The 12,642-nt window shown below is 40.7% G+C and overlaps 1 protein-coding gene across 2 annotated transcripts; it reads right to left on the bottom strand.

Annotated features, from left to right (window-relative positions):
* Window positions 1-209: 209 nt before the first annotated feature.
* On the bottom strand, window positions 210-8,822 carry LOC311274322 (heterogeneous nuclear ribonucleoprotein Q-like). Of its 2 annotated transcripts, XM_084381899.1 has the most exons (12): window positions 8,671-8,822; window positions 6,729-6,888; window positions 5,654-5,772; window positions 5,261-5,368; window positions 4,895-5,008; window positions 4,478-4,654; window positions 4,252-4,387; window positions 3,604-3,809; window positions 3,333-3,482; window positions 2,852-2,973; window positions 2,413-2,738; window positions 210-1,717 (listed from the first exon to the last, which is right to left on the bottom strand). In XM_084381899.1, the coding sequence occupies exons 2-12, from the start codon at window positions 6,874-6,876 to the stop codon at window positions 1,689-1,691; spliced, it is 1,635 nt and encodes a 544-aa protein (XP_084238025.1). In that variant the 5' UTR covers window positions 6,877-6,888; window positions 8,671-8,822; the 3' UTR covers window positions 210-1,688. The 2 variants fall into 2 exon arrangements, with proteins under 2 accessions (XP_084238025.1, XP_084238026.1); XM_084381900.1 differs by lacking the exon at window positions 6,729-6,888 and having other exon boundaries at window positions 8,671-8,805.
* Between the last annotated feature and the right edge of the window lie 3,820 nt (window positions 8,823-12,642).

Here is a 12,642-nt window from a genome sequence, read left to right as displayed (position 1 = left end):
TCATAAACAAAGTCTTATTCTTTGCAGCTTGATCCACAAAGTGAATTATTTTTAACTAATGACATAACATAGTAAACTATTTTCTTCACACTAAGCAGACGTGTTTCACAATCACACACACATTTCAATGATATACCCGCTGCCAAACTGAATCAAACACCAGCCAAGTTGAATCTCATGAAGATTTTATCCAAAGAGTAAGACACAGATAGAAATCAAAAACTTTATTACAAAAATAAGTTACACTCACCTCCATTTTACAGTATAAAACAATTTATTTGCAGGAATGCAAAAAACGTTGTTGGCCACCAACAATAGTTTAAAACTGCTAACATCTTTTTTTCAAAAGGTGGTTGTTATGATTTTATTGAGGGAGTTAACTGTATAGAAAACTGGGATTGAAGAGCAGTTTCCTTTTGCTATACCCGGAAATAGAAATCATTCACTGCAGTATCCCTTCTACCACTATGACTATGATCCCTCACCAAATCATGGCAGCTAACATTAGGCACACATGCTCGCTGGCAGGGCAATATGGCAATTCAGTCATCTGTCAAGATTAACTTGAAAGATCTTCTACGTAGTTGCTGTCTTTGGGAGCTGGGAAGGGATCATTTGAGTTAACATTATTTTATACGATGAAGAATTTGATTAGGTTGTTTTATTCTGGTGTTGAAAATGTACTGTATTGTTATAAAAACAAACCCACTGGAATAATACAGTGGCACAAAAGGGACACTGCAGGGCATTATTTGTTTTTCTTTTTTTTAAATCAAAGGCAGTTGGATGCCTGTGATGTTGAAGCCTTTACAAAAGTAACATTTTATCCGAAAAACTATACAACCAGTAACTACATACTCTGAAGAAGCAACGCAGCTAATTCAGTTCAAAATAGGATAAAAGCAGGGCTTGTTCAGACTCATCATATGAGATTGTTTTGCATGCCCAGTTTGACTGTTTGCAGTGTCAGAGCTGCAGCTGAAATGACTATATTACATTAAGTACATCGTTTTTGCGCCGCAGCTCTTGTGCATATTTTGTATGAAAACAAGCCCTGCTTTCATCAATATAGTTTCCCTATTTACAGTACAGGCCGGGTAGTTTAGTCCTCTGTACTGAGGTAGTCAACCAACCCTTTAAAGACAAGTTCTGAAAAGAACCACTTTCCTGGAATGCCTGACTTATCCATGCCAGGTGGGTACACCCTAAAAACCTGCAAATGTTCTCTGTCAAACATCCAGATCAAACGATTAAGATTAACATGGATATTCCGACGATAAAAATTGCGATTAGCACAAAAATATACAATAGCATCAAGCTCATTTGAGCCACTTCAAACCTAAGAACTTAAAAAGTGCAAATTCTTCAATAATTATTTAAAAAATGGCATGTTCAGGGACAGGGAAGGGGGAGATTGTATGGGCAATACATAGAGCCCTGTTTATCAGGGCTGGGTACAAGGGCTTGGGGGCAAAGAGGCTGTGGTGAGTATTGAGAATCCTCCGATCATCTTTTAAAAAGGTGGCAGTTTCAGAAACAAATGAAAATAAAAAACATAGGGGCAGGGGAGATGCTTCTTCTGTAAGGCTGGAATATCATTGGACCTTTTTGTCGTGCTTTTTTTTCTTAACATCCATTGCAGCTTACGGTGTAACCCCACACATCAAGTCAGTATCCACTGTGACAGGTCAGGACCGCCCTCGGCCCCGTTTCCCTGCTGGATCAATGAGGAAAGACAAAATTAGCACAGAATTCAAACTGGAAGAAAAAAATCAAGGCACCCGTGCTGTACATACATATTCCCTTTTAGTGAGACAGATTAATGAAATTTCAAAAAGTTTAGGCTGGAGACTGCTTTGCTACTAGGGTGGGACTCAGCTGGCCTTCTTAGAAATATAGTATGTCGTTAATGACCTTTGTCTGCTGGCAAACAAGCTGACTACTCTGAAAGTTGACACCCGTCGAGGTTCCTTATGAGGCCAAAAAGCAGGTGTAACTTTTTGTAAGTGCAGCCTTATACTATGAAATGATAGATAAACCTTTAACTATTCCTGACATCATTTTAAAACAATCAAATACTTAAGTTTCAAATTTCCCCAACTACAGCTGTTTTCATTTGCTCATCTCTTACACCTCTTCCATTCACGTCATTCCTCTGAACTGCCTGCTTTGATAACTGGCCCACAACATATGCGGTCATATGAGACTGAGCCAAGTTGTCTTTTTTTCTTTAATACTCTAGAAAGACTTCTAAAGAAGCACCGACAACATAAACTGAGCCACGTAGCAAGCTCTTTTTCACTAGTGAGCAGTAATGATTGGGAACAATACAGTAAAACTTAGTCACCACTGTGCGACTAATCTGATTTTACCCACTTTGAACTGTGTCGCTCAAAAAAAATAGTAATTTACCTCTGCTCGTTCCAGGGCCTCCTCGCTGGGAGAAGCCCAATCGGCCCCTTGGTGTGACAGAACCACGGCCCCTGGTCTGACTAGCACCACCACGGACTCCTCCCCTCCCTCCTCGTCCTCTCCCAGACCCCTGGAAGTCATCATAGCCGTAGTACGGGTCATCGTAGCCGCCCCGGTAGTTGTGGTAGTCGTATCCGTAGTAATCATAATAGTCTTCATAGCCATAATAGTCAGGGGGGTAGGAGTAACCTCCGCGCCCGCCTCGGCCCCTGCCTCTCGTGGGTGGTGGCATGTGGGGAGGCCCGTAATAATAGTATTCATCATACCTGAAAGAGGCAACGCAGACTCAACATAAACATGGCATCCTGCTTTATAATTACCATTTTAGATTTGATAACGATTTGGCCAAAAAGGCCATAGGTTTGACGCTTTTTCTTACATTTGTGTTTTAGCAGCTTGTCTCTGGGCTTTGCGCTCCTTCCTCTTCTGGTCCGGGGGCTTGGCGAAGACGATTTCGATGTGCTCTCCCTCAAGGTCTTTGCCATTGAGATCAGCCAACGCCTACAAATTTATCAAGACAATGAAATCATGCTTTTAGTTAAGTTACAACAAACCTATTTCATGAAATGGCATTAAGTGTGGTCTTTCTGTTTTTAAAGGCTTCAGCACAGTTAAATATCATTTTCTGAGCTTAGCAGACTGTTTGACTTATTCAAATTCTTGCCTTCACCCACTTCGACATTATATCCACATCATTGATGATTCTTTTCTATCAAATGTCATTGTGTTTATATTTTGTGAAAGTACCATCCCCCCAACTTTGTCACAATAGAGGTATTTGGTCAGTTATACTGTGAGATTTAAGTGTGTTTGAGAAGACATATGTCGTATGTCTTTGTAGTGAGTTTTTTAGGCCGTACCTTCACAGCACCATCTCTTTCCTCGAAGTGGATAAAGGCATAGTCTTTCAATTTCTTCACCCGCTCCAGCTTGCCAAACTGACTGAAGGCCTTTTCAAGTATCTCCTCCGTCACAGTGCTGGCTAGGTTCCTCACAAACAGCACCTTAACCTGGTAATGAAAAAACAAGGCTCAGTCTTTTTGCAGAAACGGGAACAAATACAAATGCACAAGTCAGTCACAAAGACTTTGGTCCCACATGCCACTTATCACCAGTGGCCCTGTGCCTTACCTTGGCCATGACCTCAGGATCTGGGTCCTCGATGGGATCAGCCCATTCCACGGTGACCACATTGCCCCACACCTTCACCTTGCCGCTCATCAGCCGGCGGCGGGCCTGAGCTGCCGTCTTGTGGTCTTCATACTCCAGGAAGCAAAAGCCCCGATTCTTCTTCTTGTCGTCTGGCTGGTGGTACAATATGACATCATTTAGACCCTCTGTAGAGATGGGAGAGAGGTGGAGAAAAAGCAGCAGGTGGTTAACTGGAGTCAAACAGGTGCAATTTTAAAGCTTGATTCAAAAAAGATGAATGATCAAAACAGAGAAAAGACTTCACACTGATTTTTGTTTTTCTGTCACTCAAAAAAACCTGAAATTTGAGTGCAAACAACATCTGAAGTCAGAAAATTGGTTTCATTATATTTAGTGTCCAGTCAGATCTTAGCGGTAAGCCATCATTAGTAACCTAAGTCACTTAGCTTGGTAATGAGGTCATCATTTGGACACGAACAGAAAAAGCTTCATCCACCGATTCTTTCATAATAAATCTCTAATACAGAGCAACCCTCATCAAAATAGTCAGGAAAAAAGGAAGTTATATTAAAATGTTGGGATGAAGGTACTGAATACATTTTACACCAAAGGAAGGTGCTGACTCACCTGTGACTTTTGCAAATTCCTCAACAATCTGCTCTTTTGTTTTACTCTTGGGGATGGAGCCAACAAACAGTCTATTATTGGCCACAGAGATGCACACGCCGATGTGTTTACCCGGTCGAATTTCATTGTTGTTGCACTGCAAAAACATGGAGGATAGTTTAAGTAACAGGGGCAAAAAAATGTCTATAGCAACTTTTAATGATCATTGCCAAAACAGTATGTGTACCAATTTGACAGCCTGTTGTGCAGCTTCTTTAGTGCAGAAAGTGACAAAGGCGTAGCCTCTGTTCAGGCCACTGAGAGGATCCATCATCAGGCGCAAATCCCAGATGGGGCCAGCTTTCTCAAACAGTGGAACCAGCTCATCCTCAAAAAGGTCTCTAGGGATTTTACCTACAAATATCTGCAAGGTTAAGAGGAAAGAGAAATATGGTTCATGAGAGCAACTCTTTCATTTGGCATATAAAGTAAAGACATGGGCAAGCATAGATGACATTAAGGTATAAAGGTATCCATTCAGTTCTTAGCGGTAAACTATCAGTGTAACCAAGGTTACTACAGAGAATCATTAAGTTTCATCATGTGGACACCGTATGAAACCAGAATGCATTAGTACAACTCAAAGAGGTGACAAGTTTTGTACCTCTGTACCGATGGTTGGCTGGGCCCCTGAGTGGGCAGACTCTGGTGGGGGACCTCCATACTTCCTCTGGCCTGTTGTCACATCAAGTGTGTAGCCAGTCCTCTCCAGCAAAGCCTGATTATCAGAAAATGTGACAGAAAATAAATCAAAGGCTTCTAGATATGTTTCAAAGCAAACTGCTGGGAAAACACATTGAAGAAAAAGACAGAATATTTTATTTTATTGTGTCTTATGTTCAAATAGCATCCTGGTATACAGGTGAACTTTATTTTTGCATTTAAAAGCACTGAATCAATGTTAAAGCATGTTGTCCTCAGCATTAAATCAGATGCGAAATCAACATTAGAGCACAGGATTAGTTCTCACTTTGATTTTGGCTTCATCTGGTCCTTTATTGGTGTCTGACACTTTGGTCCCTTGTTTCTCTCTCTGTCTGTACGTCTTCATCACGCCACAAAGAAAGGCACTTTTGTTCTAAAATTAAAAAAAAAATTCAACAATAATTAAAAACATGTTAACATCATTAAGACAACCTCTACTTCCTGGTGCAACAAGGAAAGAATTAGCTGTTACACAAGTCAGTGAGAGTCCATCTTGTAGATGAGATCAATGATAGCTAAAAGCTATTGTGCAACCACAACTACATCATGCCATTATACATTACACTGCACAGAGGATACTCATCCACTTTGTGTGAAAGTATCATAAATCCAAGGTCAAAGTGATCTAAACAATACACCAAGAGTGCCGCACACCTACCTGAACATGTGAGAGGTCACTGTCCTTAAATTGCAACAGGACTTGCAGAGCACCTTCCTCGTTGAATTCTTTCAGAGCCTCAATCGCTCGATCATCTAAGTCACTGTGTGACACCAAACCTGGAGGAGGGACAACAGAGAGAAATGTTGAGCTACCAACAAGAAAGTCTGAAAGTTTTTATTACTAACTTCCTATTTAAACCCAGAAATTTAAAGTACAAAGATCAAAGAGTAATTAAGATGAGACATTTTGCATTAGAAATATCTTTTAAATCATGAAATGGACAAATAATGGCTATTACAGTGAAGTGTGGGCGCAGCCTAATCTAATGGAGCTGTATTCAGGAGTCAGGATGCACTTTACTCTCCAACCAGCACATTTTGCAGAACTAATCACAACAGATGTGACAGTGCAACTCGATATGCCAGTGCCCCTCTATACAGTGGCTGGGAGTTTCTAATGAGCCGGTCTGCATTCTCCTCTATGGAGGGGCCATCACCTGTCCCAGGCAGCCACACACCAGACAGCTGCTGCCATTGTTTCTGCTGCGGTCCCATCTGGCTGAAAAGACCAGACCACTACTTCTCTAGATCTGACCGACCAAACAAGACCTAAAATGACCCCCCCACACTTGTCACTGCAGGCCACCCCACATAAACTTAGAAAAGATCTGACCAATGCAACAGATACTTGAGTTGTAGCTGTAATCATTCTGGCACCTAATCTTAATTTTATGGGATGCAAAGAAACTTTACAGAAATGAATGAATGGAGAGACTGGACAGGCTCACCAGACCCTCCTAAGGAGAGGACTATTCATTCGCCCTGACACCAGTGATCATGCAACCATGTTGGGAATGCAAATGCTGCAATCATTTACACATTTTCACACTTGTAATGTGTAATTCACTATTTTGTAGCACTGCAGTACCCATTTTGGTAGAAAACCACAAAAAGTTGCTTCAGGTTCCCAATTCCCCCATTCAAAAAGGTGATAAAATGACAATACATGCAAGAAATTGATAAACATGGAAAATTGCATATTTGAATATGCAAGTATATTCGTTGTGCCTTACCTGCTATGTAAATTTCATCTAGTTTTTCAGCAACTTTCTGTGGTAAACCAGCTTCTAATAAAGTCTGGAAGTGCTCAGAATGGGTAACTGCAGCAGAGGTGTCCATTGGTTCTTCTGGACCATTTCCATTAATATGTTCTGTGGCCATGTCTCCAGAAATCTGTGTAAATGCAATGAGCCAAATTAATCCTGGGTCAAGGGCAAGACTTGGGATGTGTTCAGGAGAGTGCAAAGTCTCAGACGAGTCAAGAAAATCATTTGGAAAAACATACAAAAAAAATGGTTTGAACATTAATTATCTTTGATACAGGTGACTTTTAAAGAATTAAGTGCATATTATCAATAAATATGGGATGTTGCCATTGTCAAAACAAGTCCTCATGATTATGTGGTCCCTCACAGTCTAGAGACTTTTCACAATCCTGAGTTAACACTTGCAGCTCTCAGCTTGCATGAGGCAGAAGCCCAGAAACCTGCATATAGGCAGTTGACAGATGTTTCAACATTGCACGCAACACTGACAATGCACATACCAAATTCCCCCCAGAAATCTAATTTAATGACATCTCGTAAAAAAAAAACAACGAAAACTATTGTGCGTGTGTCCATATAGTAGTATTTTCCATTCTGGTTTGATGTGGGCTGGGAAGTTTGTGCAAATGGAGCCGAGTCCACTTGCTAACGCCTGTATCACAGCCCTCTTGGTCGCTGCTGGTGCAGAAGCCTGGTCTGCTTTGGTCTCTAAATTACATGTTAGCTTACCTTCTCACTGCTGACTTCAGCACAGGCTAGATAGCTGATACACGTGTTCCATCAGAGAGTGAGCCCCGGTTTCCGGTGGCCGACCAAGTATGCACCCTTTAGCATTTAGTTTCTTGACACTTTGACAGCACATATTGTGACACTAAGGTAAATACTCCAATTATCATGTTAATGCCCAGCCCAGCCATGTGTTTGTAGCGACTGAAAATGAGGCATGAACTTGTGTAAAGCAGCAATCTAACGGCTGTATGTTCACATCACTGAATTCAGCAAAGCTAGGCTCAGCAAAACGTGGACGGCACTCTTCTGTTTTGGCCTAACATTAACTTCGCTATTGTTACCCTAAACAGACCGCACAACCTTTATCTTGTAGTGTCTCACATCGTAAGCACGTGCTTTCTCTGTAGTTAAAAACATTTCTGCAACCTTAAAAGTAGCTGTAAACCCCCGGTGCAAATCAACAGCGAATTGAGATTGTCTAACATTAACAGATCCTCGCGAATACATTATTTTAATCCGATGTTAATGATATCGTTAGATTTAGCGGGGAGGGACTGGCTCGCACACGTTGAGGCTAGCTAACTAGCAGGGCTAGCTTGCACAGCTAATGTTACAGCAATCGGGCTAACAGGGACCTTCATCGGGACAATAACATGAGGCGCCAGTATGCATTTCTATGAGTGCATCTGCATTCACAATTTTAGTGGGCAGGGAGCATGTCATTTAGTACAACAGTAGCGCGGGATCGAACATTATTTCCAAGATAACAGGCTTTTGACAACTAGCTGCTGTTAGCATACGATGACAATGAGCATGCCAATTCCATGATCTGTCAAAATAGGCTAGCATAAGCTAGCATGCTAATTCGGACGGAATTTGAGTGAGGCCATTGTTACAACGTCATTTGTCGGTAGGGACTTCGCCAAATGCCCGAGTATAGCTTTAAAATTGCACTAGATTAAACGAGGCCCGGGAAGCTAAAGGTTTAGCCTGCTCGATGCGTGGTTTGTCAACGTGCCGCCATATAGGAAGAGTCCATTTTCAAAAAGCCGGTCTGGAGAACTCGTTCCCAACCACCACCACCAGTTTCCACATTGTTTGAAACAGCACCACACGATTCAGACTTTTTAGCCATCAATTAAGCAACAATCACGTGACCAATTAGTAGCATTCGCCCTACCTGCCGCTGGACCACCAACGTGTATGGTGTTGATTATTTAGGAAGATAAATGTGATATTTAAAAGACAGAAAAAGTGTAAAACTCCCGGCACTGATCCGGCTTCAGTCATTCACTCTTGATGATGTAAAATGGCTGCCACGTTCACGCCTCGAGTTTTGTCTCGTCGATGGGGTTTCTTGGACAGCCCAGCACGGGCTTGCCTTGTATGCATTTCAGAGCGGAGCAGCAGGTCAGCCACAGCATCCATCAGCAATACTAACGATCACAGCACCGCTTATTACACGGATGCAAAGGCACAAATGAATTTAAGTAGAAAAGTAAATCTTTTAATAAAACGAGCAATTATTACTATGGAAATACTTTGCAGATTATTCATAATTTAAGAATAATATAGCACCTAAATTGTATAATTAAATAATTATATATATACATATACATACATACATTTGCAAAAAAGTATTCTCAGACCGTTATCAAATGCCAGTCCACATAGGCTATATAAATATAAAAACCACATAGCCCACTGTACATGGGACCTAACAGACCAGTACTTATACTTTACACCCTACCAGCCCTTCTGTATTGAGCACTGAGTGCTTGACTGGAGGTAGAGGTTGGTCCCACTTTCCACCACACCGTGTCACTCTTCTCACAGATTCAGCGCTCACCTCCCACATGAACAAAAGAATAAGGAATATGGAGTGCAGCATGAACGTGTACAGAAAACACTATTTGTTTGATAATGAGACGAGGGCCAGTGGTTTGTTATGTAATGGAAAATTACATAATTTTCACTGATTTTGCAAAAAGATTTTCTGCAACTGGATATAGGAAAAGTTGATGCTGTTTGACACCACGAATGCATTACATGTAGTGTGAACAATGTCATTTGTTCTCTTTATCGTGCTTTGGGTTGAGAGTGAGTGTCAAAAGCAAAATTGTAAAGCAAAGTCCTTTGTTCACATTTGGACAGTCCAAGGTTTATGCCTGAGTATTATAGTGATTATCATTTCAACTACACTACAAATACTTTGCAGTGACAAGGGCATAAATGTGGGATTGGGTTATCTGCTATCTTCATCAAAACTTGAGTGAATCATGGGCTTAATGTTTGGCTCATGTCTGAAATAATAAAATTTTAGCAGGTAACTGACTCCAACAACCCCCACAGGTAAAGAGTGTTAACAGCTGGATGAAGATGGCTGGGAGATATAGACAAATAGCTTACGCAGCCGTTGAGGAATCAAGCTCGGGAATGATTTCCTGGCTCTGTCAGTGATATAGCTTTCATACACAGAATCCATAGTGTGTTGCAAGTTGTTGTTTGGCAAAGAAAGGCAATTTACTTAATAAGAGAGAGACAAGACAAAGAAGATGTCAAAGCATTCATAGTGTATATTTTGAATTTATCGACCACATTTATTTCTCGTGCCTCAGAGAACAAACCTTTAACATAGCTGAGACAACTGGGTCAGAATGTTTCGGATTCAGTCGTAAAACTAATAGGCAGCAGGTGCCGAAGTCAGTAGGAGGGGCTTTCTGTAAGTTTTCAGGTATATCAGCCAAAACTCTGTCTGCAGAATCATAAAATACACTTTATTTTACCCTAAAAGTTCAATTGAAGATCCAGTTTCTGATGTCAGTTATAGTGGTCCTTTGATAAAAAGTAACAGAAAAAGGGAAATTTACAGTACAGTCGGGTTTGATTCTTAATTGAAAAAGAAAGTAGAAAATATTAATGAGATGACGACGTCTCTGGTCTTGTTCCAAAAGGCCAAAAAATGTTTTTGAAGAGCTTCTCAAGTAAAAAGAGCAACATGATCTAGTAGGAATTTGATTGAGTTTGAGAAGTGTACAAGGTCTATTCATAATGATCAATGATGTGGATATAATGACTAAGTGGGTGAGGACAAGTGTCAGAACAAGTAGAACAGTCTGCTAAGTTCAGAAAATTACATCACTTTACTCTAACGAGCCTTTAAAACCAGGAAAAGACAACTCTTATCACCATATAATCATGTCTTAAATCTGAGACTATATATAGTCTCATATCTCAACAGCGATATAACATCTTTCTCTTGCACAGCCCTGGGGTGAAGCACCGTAAAATCTTTGAAACCTACTTAGCTCACATCATGAAGACTTAGTAAGTAACCCACCTTGAAATATCTGAGGCCTGCTTTGCTCTTACAATGCCTTAGCAGAATGTCCTCCTTACATCACAGCTAACTGAGCTCACATTAACTTTATTGCATTTGGGATTTGAAAAATGACTCCCAAACCTGAGCACATGGTTTTGGGTTAGTGAAATCAAGCAAAAAATGCTTTGACACACCCATCAACTGGACCCAAAAGAGATGGGTGCTTAATGACTGTCCCATTTATTACCACACATGCTTGGGAGCACTGATGCTCCTCCCCCAGCATAAGAACATATGGGCACTCTGTTGTTGCTCTGGTCAGGTAGTCAGCCATGTTAGTTCCTGTCTGAAAAACATAACAAAAATCAAGAACAAGATCCTTAAAAGTTCTTACAACGGGCTAGGTTCAACTCCAAATGTGCCACAACATTCGGAGCAGAGGGACACGAACAGATATTTTCTCTCTGCAGATTCAGGACCTTGTTATAACTCAACCTGAAAACTGAGGTTTGCATACTGGTATACTATTTCTTATGAATTTGGCTGTTTGATGAAGTAAGCGCATTACTGTATATGCCAGTGGTTCTAAAACTGTGGGGCGGGCCCCACTGGTGTGGCATAGTGCCACTGCAGTCTGATCGCTGTAAACATAGAAATACCGCGGTGGCACTCGTGCGTAATGCTGGTGGATGCGTGGATTTTCACTGCCCTCACACTGCTACAGGACAATGTGAATGGAAGAATTAATGACAAGTGTTTTTCAACCTTCACCTCAGACACAAACTCGTCTTATGTGTCAGAAATATGCATTTTCTTCGTCTTCCTCACGGTTGTGGCCGTGATTCACTATTCACTGCAGGGAACCATTGATCAGAAGGCTGATAATACACAGTACTCCACCCGTTACGCAGATTAGCACCAAGTATGACACATTCCTCGCCAAAAGAAAGACCTGAGAGTCATGTTACATAACCTGCCAACACATAATAGATGCATCTTGGAAGAACATGGAAGCTTTTCACTCTATTTAGGACATGGTTGGTTGTGCACTTCAGCCTCTTGTGGTTAAAGTGAGTATTACAAAAACAAACGTTTTAGATAAATAAGGAACTTCGAAAGATTATCCCGGCAAAACTTTTTTCTTTTTTTCCCACTAGATTACAAGTCATTAACACAAAAGGGGAAATAATTAAGATCAGATTTAGAAAATGGATCACCAGAAAAATAAAAAAAATAAATTCTCACTTGCCCCTCAGGGCTTCCGTACAACACAGACGTGCTTGTGAGTGTGACTCTAACAACCTGCACATGATAAAGTTATTAGATTTATTTTTGTGAAATATGACCATATGAATATAACAGGATGTGTCACGATTCAACTGCAAGGACTCATACAAAAAATTCTGATTCTACAAACATGTGCATCATGCATCCCAACATCCACCTGACCATGGCCTCAACCAGAAGTTGAGGGTTGAGGTTTCTCCATGAGAGAATGCAGGTGAGTCATTCTGATCAATACACCCAACTTCTACTTCGATTATCATAGAGGGATGCACGATTTCGATTTTAGCTACTTCATATTTCAAGGCTTTTTGTTTGGCTCCTGTCTTTGTAGTACTATTATGGTTCATTGTACTTTTATCACGTGTTTGACTAACAAACATATCTTCCTACCACACAGCTGCAGCCTTGCTTAAGATTTTACTTATGAAGTTGAAATCTTTCAACAGAAATTTGGATTTTTAATCTAATTAACAGAAGGTATAGTTGAGTATTTAGCTACAGTTATGTTTTCACCTATTTTCCAAGTCTCTGCTTTGTTTCTGC

Source organism: Pagrus pagrus, assembly GCF_965226575.1.
Source record: "Pagrus pagrus genome assembly, chromosome: 18".
Lineage (NCBI taxonomy): Eukaryota > Metazoa > Chordata > Actinopteri > Spariformes > Sparidae > Pagrus > Pagrus pagrus.
The sequence above is the reverse complement of the archived record's forward strand: the minus strand, read 5'-3'. Positions and strand labels throughout refer to the sequence as shown.

Coding starts and splice junctions, on each gene's coding strand:
- LOC311274322 (XM_084381899.1), bottom strand. CDS start 6,876: ATGGCCACAGAACATATTAATGGAAATGGTCCAGAAGAACCAATGGAC. Junction 3,483..3,603: donor ATCCTGAGGTCATGGCCAAG/GTAAGGCACAGG, acceptor TTTCATTACCAG/GTTAAGGTGCTGTTTGTGAG. Junction 2,739..2,851: donor CAAGCTGCTAAAACACAAAT/GTAAGAAAAAGC, acceptor TGCCTCTTTCAG/GTATGATGAATACTATTATT.